General features: G+C 39.9%; 1 protein-coding gene across 11 annotated transcripts in view; it reads left to right on the top strand.

Moving 5' to 3' along the window:
• The window catches only part of MICU3 (mitochondrial calcium uptake family member 3), a 217,103-nt gene that overhangs the window by 139,939 nt on the left and 60,900 nt on the right, over window positions 1–16,264 (top strand). For all 11 annotated transcript variants that reach the window (XM_033944444.1, XM_033944437.1, XM_033944454.1 and 8 more), the window contains one exon: window positions 1,269–1,440. In XM_033944444.1, coding sequence (XP_033800335.1) covers window positions 1,269–1,440 — 172 coding nt within the window. The remainder of the gene's footprint in view (window positions 1–1,268; window positions 1,441–16,264) is intronic.

Below are 16,264 nucleotides of genomic sequence, written 5' to 3'. Positions count from 1 at the left end.
AGCACAGCAGTTAAATGGCCAGTTTTCAGCTTTTTTTGTATTAATGGCCATTGTCTGTCACCATTAATGCATGGCCATAAAAAAGATTTGCACATGAGCCCTTACTGCCATCTATTTTGTAGGTGATTAGGGCTCAAGTGTTAATCAGTAAATGTGTGCCAATGTAGCTGTGCTATTTACCACAGAAACACCCACTCTGTGCCCCCTCCATGATAAAAATAAAAAGAATTTTTTAGCATATGGTTGTTCAGCTTCTAGCAGGCTTGGGGCTCTCTCCCGCCAGGGGGCAAGGCCAAGGGCAGGTGTCCCCCTAACATAACTGGCATGTGCTATCTTTATATTTTGCACAGTGGTGAAGGAAATGTCTCTATCTTTATTTCTCTGGTGTTGTACAACATGCAAGGTCTGTCATCTTGGGGTTTGGGGTTAATTTATGTGTATGGTTTGCAGTCACTTATTCTGTATTTGACATTTGTGTTCTTTGTGTGTGACTGAGTTATTCTATTAGCATTAAATTTCTCTAGTATTCTTTACTAATTTGGGTTGTTTAGTTTTGTGGGTTTTTTTTTTGATAAATTATATTAATATTTTAGGGTCTTCAACATTGTACTTGCTCTTCATGCTGTTATAGGCAGGGTAACTTTGTTTTATAAGGCAACCTCCATTTTGTTGCTTCTGTAGACCTTAAAGGCTTGCTCAATGAATATATAAATTAAGTTATATAAATGTAATGAATCTGCAGTTCTATACCACATAATGTCAGCCATAAGAACTTTGAAGAATATATTTCGGAAAAGTGTAGTGATATGGAGCTTGTTACTTCACATTAGTACAGAAGTCAAAAGGAGATGTAACAAATATTAGAGGTGGCTCTCAGAAAGAGACCAAGCTCAAACAGTGAGCACATTAACCTTGTTTAGGGTATGTATTGTACTAATGTTTAGCACATGAGTGGTCCAGTCTCTGTCCTCGAGAGCCTCAATCTAGTCAAGTTGTCAGGATTTCTCCAATGAATAAACATTAGATTATTTGCATGTACTACCTCCATTGTATGCAAATAGATCTCATGCATATTCATTGTAGAAATCCTGAAAACTTGGCTTGGCGAGAAATGAGGTTGGTCACTCCTGGTTTAGCTCATCCACTGAATCCCCTGCTATAAATGTCACTGCATGCCACTGTCAGTATGTACCATATTTATAGAATGTCTGTTTTCTTATTGAGACATTTTTATTTTAAAAAAATGTTTATATATGATTCTACTTCAGATTTATGGATAATCTGCAAACTGAGCTCCTTGAAATTGAGTTCCTAACCTATTCTAAAGGAATGAACACCATTAGTGAAGAAGACTTTGCTCATGTTTTATTGCGATATACAAATGTAGAAAATACAACCAGTTACTTGGAAAATGTGCGACACAGTATTCCTGAAGAGAAGGTAAGTGTATATCATAATGTACTGAGCAAATGATGGGGTTTACAAAAAAAAAAAAAAAAAGATTTCTTTGTGAACCAGGAAATATGTAGTAAGAGGTATCTAAGTTAAATTGGACTAACATAGCATTCCCATGTCTAAGTTCTGAAATATATAGAATACCACAATTTACATACAATTTAAGTTTCAATCTTTTATTATTAATAATAACACAAATAAACATAACAAGCAAAAACAATTATATACACAATTATTTTCATTTTTGATAGGCATGATTCTACTTAAAAATGATTACCGTACACAAGGCAAAAAAAACACATCAGATGGAAGATCAAATAGCATAGGTGTTTACTACATAAGGTTCACTCATCTGGCACAAGATCAGAAATGAACAGATATTAGAGTGATTATCAAAGAATAAGTTAAAGAAAGAAAGAGGTAATATCAACTAGTGAAAATAACAAATCTGGCCATCACTTGTCCAAACTATCAATTTTTGTTCTATTATACTGAGACTGATGTAAAACTCTTTGTAAAAGATCTGTGTTTAATTCCATAATTGGATCACCAAAGAGATTAATAGCATAGTAAGTTAACTGATAATAATAGTGAGTAGAACTAGAATTGGGGCATGACCAGATTAACAGTTGTAGAATAAATTCAAGTATACCATGAACACCGGTTTATATTAAATAAATTATTAGAATCAATTTATATATATCTGTGTTTTTCAATTGATTCTAATAATTTATTTAATATAAACCGGTGTTTATAGTATACTGTGAAAACTGACACCGGGTTTTCAAGTATTGATCTCCTGTAAATATTTAGTTGAAGAATAAATTCAAGTAACACATTTTTAAAATAAATTGTTCTATTCTGACGTAAAAGAAAACACCAGTACGTGTGACTGTATTTTATATATCTACAGGCTTATCCATATAAAAAATTATTTTTTCTTTTTAGATAGGCAGGGGCCAGCTTGTTGTATTGCATAGATAATATTTTATGATTCTTTGCTTTGTACAACTTGTTTGTATATTGCCTTGTTAACATTTATATTTGGATTACATTTGTAATTTATTAAAATCAATAAAAATCTTTGAACTGGAAAATTATTTTATTTTTAGCACCTTTCCTAATTTACATAGATAGTTATGCACATATAAGTTTAAATTCTGACAATAATGCATGTTGTGTAAATTCATTCCCGGACTAGAATTGTGATGTTCATATGTACTTTATAAAATACACACATAGAATACATGCACATTTTTATGTCTGCCTGAGCGAAGGTGTAAATTTGTGCATTTGCTACTCCTCTGTTCTGCAGGGCCATCTGTGTGAAAATGATGCAAGACATATGTTCTTCTCCCTTTTTTTTTGTTATTCAAAAGCTGCGTGGTTCACTTTGGAAAATGACTATTCATTTTGGACATTTTCAATGCAGAAATGTCCATCTCACAGCCATAATAAAAGAGGAAATCTAGACATTTTTCCTGTTTGATTATGGCTGGGGGTTTGTTTTTTTGGACATTATGAGCAGGATGGATTTTTGGGGCTTAGATATTTTTTTTTTTAAATGCCCCTCTATGTTGCCTCTTATAAAATATCTTCCAACAAACCTTCTCATATGCCTCCCCCCCTTTTTTTTTTTTTTTTTACAAAACTGCGATAGCAATTTTTAGTGCAGGCCTGCGCGCTGAATGCTCTGAGCTGCTTCTGACACTCATAGGTACTCTATCCTCCTCTTTGACAAAGCCGCACGATAACGGCCCCAAAACCCATAGAGATTTAAAGGGCTCGGGGCTGTTGCCGTGCGGCATCCGCTAGTGCGGTTTTGAAGAAGAGGAGGTATGAGTTTGGGAGCAGGGCAGAACATTCATTGTGCTGGCCTGCGCTAAAAAACGATATGATTTTGTAAAAAAAAGGGGGCATAACAAGATGAGAAAAAAATATATACCGGTAATTTTTATTTTTTTGCAAGTATGTGCTAAAAAGGACTATGGGACCACCATATCAGAGGCTATACAGCTGGTTCACATGTTTCCTATCTTCAGATTTTCTTTTTTGGAGTCATTGGGTTGAAGCTTGTTAAGTAAGCTAAGAAGAGTCTATGGCACTGTATTAATTTTGGAGAAAATTTGGAAGAAGATTGAAGTATCCTGATGCAGAGCTAATGCTTGAAATGCAATTGCATCAGTGCTAGAACATTAGAACGCTAAGTATTGTACTCTTCTGAAACCAAAACCTTTTTTGATTTCCCTGTGAATATTGATTATTTTAAAGAAAAAACAAAAAAACCAAAGGGAGTGATTATTTACAGAGGTCTATTTGAACCTGTGAAAAAGTTCAATAACGTTTGATACATGATGTGAAAAAAATATTTATTTATTTATTTCCGTGTTGGTGATTGTGAGAGGGGTTGGAAGATATTATGTCGATATTTCACCTCTTTTTGACCATTACTTCAGACCTCTAATCAAAGCAGTTTTAAAGTTTATATTAGATGCCTTGTTACAAATTAACTCCTCTATGTCTGATAACTTTGAGATGTTTATTGCTTTGCCTCTGAACAAGACAAGAGGACAAGATGAGGGTTATTCTGTAAAGTACATATTAACAGTTATCCATTGATTATGTGGCAAATCAAAATAATGGCCTTTCTAGTGCAATAGGTGAGACATTCTAGACCAGTGGTCTCAAACTCAAACTCTTTGCAGGGCCACATTTTGGATTTGTAGGTACTTGGAGGGCCTCAGAAAAAAAATAGTTAATGTCTTATTAAAGAAATGACAATTTTGCATGAGGTAAAACTCTTTATTTTATTTAATTCAATTTCTATCCCATCCTCCCAGTAGCTCAGAATGGGTTACAAGGTTTATAGTTTATAAATCTTTCCTTTTGGCTAAGTCCTAATAATAATATTGTAATTTATAGCTAGAGACATAGGATCAAGAAACTTTTATTTTGCTTTTGTGATTATGATAAACATGTTGAGGGCCTCAAAATAGTACCTGGCGGGCCGCATGTGGCCCCCGGGCCACGAGTTTGAGACCACTGTTCTAGACAGATGGGTTATTTCCCCATACCCGCATGCTGCAGAAGGAATCCACTACAGATTTTTCACTCTGCCTCTGGTGTACTTCACTGTGCAATTTAGGCCCTCTACAGTCTTTTCCTTCTGCACGCATAACTGCAGTTGTGTGTGTTCTACTCTCCCCATTTTATAATTTAAAATTCAATGTAATTATGCCCCCTTTCTGGGTAATTTCATGCTTACTGCAAATTTGAAGCTCTGCCTGCTTGAGAACTCATAGACTTCGGTCTGTAGCTGACAGGCCAATCCCTTTTGGGGTACCTGTTGGCCAGCCTGCATAGTTTTATCAGGAACTCAGGACCATCTCTGAAGTGGCTTACCTACTGTTAAGTGGGGGTTGAGCACAGGTTGTTAGGTGCCTTTAGGAGGCTCGGCGGTGTCTTGCAGGGTGCCAGCTGTGTCTTCGCGTCTCCGCCCATCCCGGTGTGCATCCGTTGATCCACAGGGGTAGAGGTATGGTCAGACAGAGGAGTCTGACTGGCAGCTCGAAGATCAAATTTGAGGACCAATTCCCAGCACTAGGCAAGTGAAATTCTCATACAGCTACTGAGAGAAGTGAGAGAACTGAAGGTAGGTTTGCAGCATGGATCCTGTCAAGTCACAGTGAGAGATATTGGGAGAGGTTGGAAAAATAGGGTTTTGAGTGTTTGTGGCTGTTCCCTCTCTTGAAAAAAATCCAAAAATCACCATTTTTCAAGTTTGGGAAATATGTAAAAAATTGCAATTTTGATCAAATTTTGTGCTGGTGGCCATCTTGGATTTTTTGCAATCGTTTTCTTCAGCTCCCTGCTCCTTTAAAACTTTGAATTTTGCCTAGAAAACTGCTGGGATGGAGTCCTTGGGTTCTTCCCATGTGAATTTTTGCCTGGATTGTGCAACTTTAATGCTTTTAGAGCATTTTTGTGTCACGTGCTGCATGCTGCAGATGGGGGTGGGCTGTAGCGTCCAGATAGAATAATTGACATTGTAGTAACTTAAGCACAAGTGATTTAGGTTTTGGGGGGCTCACCATGACCTATAAGGGAGTTGTAGTGAGATGTTTATGTGGCACCCTTTTTGTGAAGTTCAGAACAGTGCCACGTCCGGGTGTCCAGTCTATCACTTTGCTGGTCCCTCCCACGTCTTGTTCTAGACGTTTGTGACTTGGATGATTTTTTGGATGAGAATGGGGCATAAAGATAGATGACTTAGCGGTCTGGACGATCAAATGGCTGGACAAGTAGATGATTCTTGTAAAAAAAAATATTTTGGACGTATTTTTCAACAATGGACTTTGAATGTTTCCGACTTTGGGCGACTAACAACTTAGGCCCAAACTTAGACTTTTTTTATTTTTTTATTATGCTGTTCTAAGCATACATATTTACACTAGCTCTAGGGCTGGCATAAGTGCTCAATCCTAACCTAACCTATAGGTATATATTTTTTCTGTTATGCTAATATTCTATATAAAAAAGAGTGTTTCTTTTTGAGATAGGCTCCACCAGGTGCCCAGTTAATAGGATTAATCCACATGAGGCTAATTTTATAAGGAAGTACCTACTTTAAGGTTGAAAGTAAATGCTTACTTAGGTATTATTTATGAAGAAAAGTAGGTGAGTAATTTTCTTTATTAAGTACTAGCGTATGTAGCATAACCCACATCTACAATTATACCACTCCTACAGCTGGTGTAAATGTTTGCACTTATATTTCTAAACAACATGTAAGATTTTATAGTCTTTGCATATAATTAATTGTATTCTCGCCCAGAGTCCACCCATGTATAGGCCCACCTGGAAAGGACGCTCCATCAACTCTATGTGCATGCTTATAGAACGAGCTTTTTACACAATGAATTCCGAAAGCATCACCATTTATTTATGTTCTTAGTGCCTAAAACCAGACACCTCCTTATAAAATTACTCCTTAAATAAAACACTGCAGAATGTTTTCTATAGTTGTTGTGAATGAATATGTATAGACATATACTAACTCTTCTACAGCTGGCCCCCAGTAGATAGCCATATATTGCTCTAAAAATTAGTGTTCACCTGTAGCTCTGCAGTTTCTAAGGAATAGTTCTGTCTGCCAACTTGAGTATCACCTCTCATCAAATAATATTGACATCCTTCCAGTCACACTTCAGCCAACTCTTTAATAGCCTTAATAGCTGGTCAGTTATAGGCAGTCATTGATGTGTAAGTGGATCTTATCAGTGGTAGCAGAGATGTTTTCCAAGACTAAAGGTGGAATGATAAAAGAATCTTAGGTAGCTGATTTGCTTATTTGTTGCTTAACAGATGTACTGTCAACGAGGTATCTGAGCAGTAGAAAAATCTAGTGGTTAGCTGAATGCATCAGTGCAAACTAATAGGGCTGGTGTTACAAGGAGTCCTTCAAGCGTGGGATGTTTTGGATATATTCCTTCAGTTTGTATTTGTGGAAGGATCAAGTTAATCTGTCTTAGACAAATTTGCAAACAGTTTGACTTTGTTTAAAATGGCTACACTTTGGTAGTGTTGACAGTTAAACTCATGAAACTAGAAAACATTGAAGAGTACTTTGTCCATTATCCTATATTACTTAATAGAGAACTTTTATGTTAGCATATAAGCTTTATAGAAAAGGTCAATTCGAAATGAAGTAAATTGGTATTTAGATCCACTTAACAGCTGAACTTGTAAAAATACTATGGTTGAGTCTGACATTTGAGAAACAAACATTAAAATCCAGTTGCTAAATAAAGTAACCAAATAATGTTATGCTGCTGAATCAAAGTTTGGAGGTTTAAATTTCTCCACAGAAATATAAGTTTTACAGTTTGGCTGTGCACAAATGTGTACATTCTAATAAAATCCAAGTTCCTACTAGTGTCTCATGCCCCCAAGAAAACAAACAAACATTTTCTCAGTCGTTTTTGTTATTTTAATAATAAAAGAACAAATTGTTCTACATTTTTTCTTTACATATAACTTTTGTTTGTACTATTTAAAATGCAGAAAATATTTGTGTGCTATTCCAGCAAAGTAAAAGTTAATAAAGTAACCCCTGTTTGTTAGATTTTATTTATGTGGAACTTTGTACCGCCATTGTACCATTATCACAGTTTAAAATTATAGTTTTAGATCAATTTAGAATATAATAATAATAATAATAATAACAACTTTATTCTTGCATACCGCAAATACCATGGAAGTTCAATGCGGTTAACAATAGAAGAGACTGTACATTTACAGCGAAGTTACATATTACAGCGTTATTACATTTACAACGATGTTACATATATGGCAGTGAAAGGCATGAACTAAAGAAGAGACTGTACATTTACAGCGATGATACATATTATAACGGGGTTACATTTATAGCGAAGTTGAATATATGGCCAAGAAAAGGCATATACTATGGAGGCCTGAAGGGCCATTAGGTCAAAACAGAGATTGGGTAAGAGAGGCAATAAGTGGCTTGATAAGGAGGGCGAAGTCAGGGGAAAGGAGGCATATTGAGGTCGGGAGGGTGCAGGGAAGGAGGGCAGGCAGAGTTAGCGGAATTTGTCGAAGAGGTAGGTTTTTAGTGACTTCCTGAACAGGTGATAGGGCGGAGAGTTGGAGATGAGGTCGGTTAGGCAATTGTTCCATTTGCTCGCTTGGAATGCTAGGGTTCTGTCAATGAATCTTTTGTAGAGGCAGCCTTTTAGGGAGGGAAAGGTGAATAAGTGGGCATTCCGTGTGCGAGAGGGGCCTGCTATTTCAAGGTGCTCAGACAGGTAAATTGGGGAAGAGCCAGTTAGAGTTTTGAAACAAGGAGCAGCACAAAAAATATATCCAAAGAAAGTAATAAACATCATCTTAAAGATACTTAAATATATAATTGGAAGATATTCAAATTAACAGTTACATCAGGTCTAACAATTCCCAACTGATAAAAGAAGTAAAGATGAGAAGCCAGGTTTCTTTGACTTAAGGCCTGGATTCTAGTAATTGTATCCTGAAGTTAGGTGTCAGTAGATGTCCTTCCATCATCTAACCACCCAATCGGGAAGCACATTTTAAAAAAAATTGATGCAGCGTACGGCACCTACATTGAAGTCAATGAACACTGCTTACTCTTTGATATGCTATCCTTGTTGGATTCCACAAATCTGTCCTTTCCTGGTTTGCCTCCTACCTCTCATGTCACACTTTTAGTGTATGCGTTGGTGAGTTCTCCTTTGCTGCTATCCTGCTAGCGGTCTCTCTACACCTCTTCCCTTGGTGCCCTGATCTCCTCCCATAGCTTCCAGTATCACCTATATGCTGATGACTCTCAGATCTACCTCTCTACACACAAAATTTCACCTAAAGTCCAAGAAAAAGTCTCAGCCTATTTGGCTGACATTGCTGCCTGGATGTCCTTCTATCATAAGCACATAAGCAATGCCTCTGCCGGGTCAGACCTGAGGTCCATCGTGCCCAGCAGTCCGCTCACGCGGCGGCCCAACAGGTCCAGAACCTGCATAATAATCCTCTATCTATATCCCTCTATCCCCTTTTCCAACAGGAAATTGTCCAATCCTTTCTTAAACCCCAGTACCGTACTCTGCCCTATTACATCCTCTGGAAGCGCATTCCAGGTGTCCACCACCCGCTGAGTAAAGAAAAACTTCCTAGCATTTGTTTTGAATCTATCCCCTTCCAATTTTTCCGAGTGCCCTCTTGTTCTTTTATGTTTTGAAAGTTTGAAGAATCTGTCTCTCTCCACTTTCTCTATGCCCTTCATGATCTTGTAGGTCTCTATCATGTCTCCTCTGAGTCTCCGCTTTTCCAGGGAGAAGAGCTCCAGCTTCTCCAATCTTTCAGTGTATGAAAGGTTTTCCATGCCCTTAATCATTCGTGTCGCTCTCCTCTGGACCCTCTCAAGTATTGCCATATCCTTCTTAAGGTACGGTGACCAATACTGAACACAGTACTCCAGGTGCGGGCGCACCATTGCCCGATACAACGGCAGGATGACTTCTTTTGTTCTGGTCGTAATACCATTTTTAATAATACCCAACATTCTGTTCGCTTTCTTCGCGGCTGCTGCGCATTGCGTCGTTGACTTCATTGTTGTATCCACCAGTACACCCAGATCTCTTTCAAGGTTACTTCCCTCTAATACTAGTCCCCCCATTTGGTAGCTGAACATCGGGTTCTTTCTCCCTATATGCATGACCTTGCATTTCCCTACATTGAATTTCATCTGCCATTTATTCGCCCACTCTTCCAGTTTGCTTAGGTCCCTTTGTAGGTCCTCACACTCTTCCATAGTTCTGACCCTTCTACAGAGTTTAGTGTCATCCGCAAATTTTATAACTTCACATTTCGTCCCCGTTTCCAGGTCATTAATAAATACATTGAACAGAAGCGGTCCAAGTACAGACCCCTGCGGAACTCCACTCGTGACTTTCCTCCAGCCCGAGTAGTGACCCTTCACTCCAACCCTCTGTCTCCTGCCTGCCAACCAGTGTTTGACCCATCTGTGTACGTCCCCTTCCACCCCGTGGTTCCACAGCTTCCTAAGTAACCGCTCATGGGGTACCTTGTCAAAGGCCTTTTGGAAGTCAAGGTAGATGATGTCTACAGGTTCCCCTTTGTCCAAATGGCTGTTTACCCCCTCGAAGAAGTGCAGTAAGTTTGTTTGGCACGATCTTCCTTTGCAGAAGCCATGTTGGCTCGCTTTCATCAGCCCATTTTTTTCGATGTGCTCACAGATGTTGTCCTTTATCAGTGCTTCTACCATCTTGCCTGGAACCGATGTCAAACTTACCGGCCTATAGTTTCCCGGGTCTCCTCTTGACCCCTTTTTAAAGATAGGTGTAACATTTGCTATCTTCCAGTCCTCCGGTATCTCTCCAGTTTTCAAGGATAGGTTGCAAACTCGTTGGAGTATTTCTGCTATCTCATTTCTTAGTTCTTTTAGTACCCTAGGGTGGATTCCGTCTGGGCCTGGTGATTTGTCGCTTTTCAATCTATCTATCTGTTGGAGGACATCCTCATGGCTCACCTCTATTGCCGACAGTTTTTCTTCTTGATCACCATGGAAGATCACGTCGGGTTCCGGTACATTTGATGTGTCCTCGCTTGTGAAGACTGACGAGAAGAATTTGTTTAACCTGTCAGCTACCTCTTTTTGCTCCTTTATCACTCCCTTTTTATCTCCATCATCCAACGGTCCTACTTCCTCCCTCTCCGGTTTCTTCCCCTTAACATATCTGAAGAATGATTTGAAGTTTTTTGCCTCCCTGGCCAGTCTCTCTTCGTATTCTCTTTTCGCTCTCCTAACCACTTGGTGACATTTTCTTTGGCCTTTCCTGTGTTCATCCCAGTTTTCCCCAGTCTGGTCCTTTTTCCATTTCCGGAATGATTTTTTTTTGTCTCCTATCGCTTTCTTCACCTCATTGTTTATCCATGCGGGGTCTTTTGTTCGGGTTTTTTTGCACCCTTTTCTAAATATGGGGATATACATATGTTGTGCTTCTTGCACTGTGCCCTTGAATAGAGACCAGGCTTGCTCTACAGTTTCTGTTTTCCTTGAGCTGTTTCTAAGTTTTTTTATTACCATTGCTCTCATAGCATCATAGTTCCCTTTCTTGAAGTTGAGCGTTGTCACTGTGGTTCTTTTCCCTTTTGTTGTACTTACTCCTAATTTGTACTGAATCATGTTGTGATCACTGTTTCCTAGTGGCCCTACTACTTCCACTTCTTTTGCAGGTCCCCCTAATCCGTTGAGGATTAGGTCAAGAGTGGCATCTCCTCTTGTTGGTTCCTTGACAAGCTGATCCATAAAGCAGTCCCTCACAGCTTCTAAGAATTCTGTTTCCCTCGCACAGTTTGAGTTTCCAATACTCCAGTTTATCCCGGGGTAGTTAAAATCTCCCATTACTGTCACATTCCTGTTGTTGCCTTCCCGCCTCAATTCTGCCGCCAGATCTTTGTCGTTTGCTTCCGTTTGTCTAGGTGGACGATAGTATAGACCCAATCTTATGTCAAGGCCACCTTTTCTTGGTAATTTGACCCATAATGACTCCAGTCCTTCCGCCTTTGGTTCTATATCCACTCCGGACGAGGGAATGGTGTCTTTTATGTATAGTGCTATTCCTCCACCCTTCTTGTTGGTCCTGTCTCTTCTATAGAGTTTGTACCCTGGCAGCACTACGTCCCATTGGTTATCCTCGTTCCACCATGTTTCCGTGATTCCAATGATGTCTAGGTTTTCTTTTATGGCTATGGCTTCTAATTCTCCCATTTTGGACTTTAGGCTCCTTGCATTAGCGTACAAGCAATTTAAGTCCTGGTCTTTTCTTTTCTCTGCTGGTTTTACATGTGTTTTGCTCCCCATACCATCCCCTATTTGGGCTGCCGGTCCTTCATTTCTGTTCCCTTCTTCCTTATTTTTTGGTGTATCTTTTCTGTTCCTTTGTTCCTTATTTTTTGGTGTATCTTTTTCGTCTGCATCCTGATTTCCTGATCTCTCCTGTTCCTCTAACTTTATCTGAATGTCCTTTTTGTTGGTCAACAGCTTCTGCTGTTCATCTCTTGCCTGTTCCCAGCATTTTTCCCTCTCAGTATCTTCTTTGGATACTCTTGTCCGAACCGTCGACGTCAGGTCAACTATCGGCTTTCCCCTTTTTCTCAGTTTAAAGCCTGCTCAATTCCTCTCTTGACGTTGTTTGCTAGCAGTCTCGTTCCTGCCTTGCTCAGGTGTAGTCCGTCCCTCCTGAAGAGCTTGTTCTTCCCCCAAAAAGTTGTCCAGTTCCTTATAAAAAGGAATCCTTCTTCTTCGCACCATCTCCTCAACCATGCGTTTATTGCTTGTAGCTCGGACTGCCTCTTCACGTCTGCCCTCGGTACTGGCAAAATCTCTGAGAATGCTATCCTCTGTGTCCTCAGCTTCAGTTTCCTTCCCAGGATCTTGAACTGTTCAATTAGCGTAGTCCTGCTGTAATTTCTCCTGTTGACATCATTTGTTCCCACGTGGATTATCACTGCTGTCTCTTCTGTTTCTGCTCCGTCTAGGATCCTCTCGACTCTGTCGGTGATGTCCTTCGTTCTTGCTCCTGGGAGACAGGTCACTAGCCGATCCTCTCTCCCTCCTGCTACGTGACTGTCCACTTCTCTCATGATTGAGTCTCCCACGACGACTGCAGATTTCCCCTTCTTCAGCTTCCTCACAGGTCTCAAGTCTGTATCCTCGGTGTGGTTTAGCTCTTCTCTTTCGGGGCACCCGCCAGTCTTCGTCTCAGTCTCTGCTTGCACGACTCTTCCATGCGATCCTTCATCCTCGGCGTCTGTTGGCCCCTGTCTTCCATCTGTTGGCCCATGTCCTCCATCTTGTGTAGCTGTAGCTTCCTCGCTCCAGTGCTGCTGATGATCCTGCTCTTTTGCCTGCCTGTAGGCCTCCTCGATGAATCTTTCGAGCTCCCTTACTTGCTCCTCGATGTGGCTTTCTCCTGCGGGGTCCTCAGTTGTCTTGAAAGGTGCTTCTGAAACTAAACATGTCCAAGACTGAGTTGCTCCTCTTTCTTCCTAAACCTTCTGCTCTTCTCCCTCCATTCTCCATCTCTGTAAATAATACTGTTATTGTTCAGTCTCCTCTGCTTGCAACCTTGGGGTAGCCTCTCATTTTCTATGCACATCCAACAAACTGCTAAGGCATGTCACTTCTATCTCTACAACATCACCAAAATTTGCTCCTTCCTCTCTGAGCACACTACCCAGATTCTTGTCTACACTCTTGTAACCTCACACTTAGATTACTGCAATCAATCTACTTCTAACTGGTCTCCCGCTATGCCACCTCTCCCACCTACAATCTGTGCAAAACTCTGCTGCACAACTCATCTTCTACCAACCTTGCTACACTCCTTTTACCCCTCTTCTTAAATCACTTCATTGGCTCCCTATCCACCTTCGCATACAGTTCAAACTCCTATTACTAATCTATAAGTGTGTTCATTCTACTGTCCCTCAATATCTCTCCTCTCCTTATATACCTCTCCTCAGATCAACTACTCTTAGCTGTACCCGTCTCCTCCACTGCCAATTGCAGATCTCGTTCCTTTCATCTAGCTGCTCTTTATGCCTGGAATAAGTTTGTCTGCCATGCCCCTTCCCTTGTTTAAAAGCAGACTGAAAACCCACCTTTTGTATATAGCCTTCCATCCAGAATCCTACTCTCCACTACCCTAGCCAGAAGATTAACCATTCCTCCTAACTGTATCTATGGCATCCTGTTTGTCTGTCTTGTCTGTTTAGATTGTAAGCTCCTTCAAGCAGGGACTGTCTTCTTCATAACTCTGTACATCGCTGCATACGTCTGGTAATGCTATAGAAATAATTAGTAGTAGTAGAAGTAAGTAGAATTTACCCAAATTCCTCTGAGAACCATTATTGTCTTAGTGTAGAATTAATAATCTTGATTAACAAATTCAGCACTTCTTCGTGGTATATGTGGGATGGACATAGTTTTGAGTTAGCATTTTGTTTCAGACAGCCTATTCACCAGTATTAAATGCTGTCCATGTTCTGTCCGCTGGTATATCTAATGAATTGCTTTCAGAGATAGTGTCCTCTAGTTCAGTGTTTTTCAACCTTTTTTGGGCAAAGGCACACTTGTTTCATGAAAAAAATCACGAGGCACACCACCATTAGAAAATGTTAAAAAATTTAACTCTCTGCCTATATTGACTATATATAAAGTAATTCTCTTGAATAGGAATCAAATAAACACAAAGAAAGTATTTTATAATTACTTTATTACGAAATAAAAATTATAAAATACTTTATTCAGTGCGAAACCTGGGCCTGTTTGGCTGAACACAAAGCTGATATTCTGGCTGGAATCGAAGAAAGACACACACGTAGCTCTTCGTCAACAGCTCTCAGTCTCTCTCTGTATTTGGTTTTTATAGCATACAAAAATAGACAAATATACCCTCCATCCTTTTTATTAAACCACAATAGCAGTTTTTAGCGCAGGGAGCTGCGCTGATTGCCCAGCGCTGCTCTTGACGCTCATAGGCTCCCTGCGCTAAAAACCACTATTGCGGTTTAGTAAAAGGTGACCATATTGTAAAATATAGACAGCAGATATAAATTCAGAACTGTGCATAGTAAGTGAAGGGAAGTTTTCATCTCTGGGAATTTACCCAGTTAACTATTAAGTTATTTGGGCAAATTCCTTTGAAAACTGTGGTAATACTGCCTCCACTTTGCTAAATTTAAAATAAAATCATTTTTCCTACCTTGTCTGGTGATTTCTGGTTGCACTTTCTTCTTCTGACTGTGCATCCAATCTTTCTTCCCTTATATCAGCCTGTATGCTTTCTCTCCTCCACACCTCATTCCCTCCCCCAACTTTTTCTTCCTCTCTCCCTGACCTTTCTTTCTTTTTTTCTGTTTCTCTTCTTTCCTTCTGTTTCCCTGCCTGCCCCCTTTCTTTCTTTCTCCCTGCCGTTCCCCAAGCCACTGCCACTGCCGCTGCCATCGGGGAACAGGACCCACCAATGGATAACAGGCCCCAAAGCCGACGCCGACGCATGCTCTCCCTGACGTCAATTCTACAATCGGAGAGGAAGTTCCGCCCAGCCAGGCAGCGATTGGCTGGCCCGAACTTCCTCTCCGACTGCAGAATTGACGTCGGGGAGAAGAAGACTTATCGGCTCGATAGATTAGATCGCCAAGACAAAGTGAGTCCTGGGTGATCGACTCACTTTGCCTTGGCGAGCTACTGGCGCCCCTGCCTCGGGCCCCCTGTCAGCTCCGGGCCCGGCGGCCCTGCGGCACACCAGGCAACATCTCGCGGCACACTAGTGTGCCGCGGAACAGCGGTTGAAAAACACTGCTCTAGTTGATTGTGTGCCATATTATCAAATAGTTTAAATATATTTTCTATCTTATTCGTAAAGTATGATGCTAGTGAGTTAGGTATGGGTTCACATTTATTTCACAGCCTTGAGTTGCTCTGACACTTTGACCTCAAGGTCTCTGTCCTGGTCTGTGCATACCAGCTTCTCACCCTAGCACCTACAGCTCCTTTGGATTTCTACTCCCCAAGTGCATCATTCTGCAGTTTTTCACATTAAATTTTAACTGCCAAACCATTCTTCTAGTGTTTCCAGATCTCTTCTCAAGATTTTTCTTGGATAACTGTTGGAATTCTTTAAGTTTGTCCTGAGGGAGGAATTCCTCATGCTTTAAAAGTTTATTTAAGAAAGGATTTGAAACAAATAGAAGAATAGAACTGGTAGTCCATAGTTCTATGTATGAGCATGGATGACTGAAAAAATGCATTTACCAAAAGAGTATAGCATTCTGGCTTCCCTACCGGAAGTGCAGAAGCATAAGACCTTGAACTGTGTGAGTGTGGTAGAGCAGATTCCACAACTAGAGATGTTGAAGTTGTGTTCTCTCAAATCCTGGACATTTTTGTATTTTGTACATCATGTAAATATTTTTAGGAGCTGGGTAATTACTTTTTTTTCCCATAGAATATTTTATGGAAAATTTATAAAAACAATACAATATAATAACATAAGAAAACAAAACAATACAAGTGAAAAAGCAATTAAAATTATCAAAAATTAGTCCTGGGATGTTTCAACACTACTAACATTCTTTCTAATTTGATATTGATGCGTCCTGTATGCTACATGCAATTTTATATTTTGATGTATTTTAGGGTTTGGCCAGTTGTTTGGCCATAAAGTTGTTCGTCGTACACAATTTG

Source organism: Geotrypetes seraphini, chromosome 1 (assembly GCF_902459505.1).
Source record: "Geotrypetes seraphini chromosome 1, aGeoSer1.1, whole genome shotgun sequence".
Taxonomy (NCBI): domain Eukaryota; kingdom Metazoa; phylum Chordata; class Amphibia; order Gymnophiona; family Dermophiidae; genus Geotrypetes; species Geotrypetes seraphini.
The sequence above is the reverse complement of the archived record's forward strand: the minus strand, read 5'-3'. Positions and strand labels throughout refer to the sequence as shown.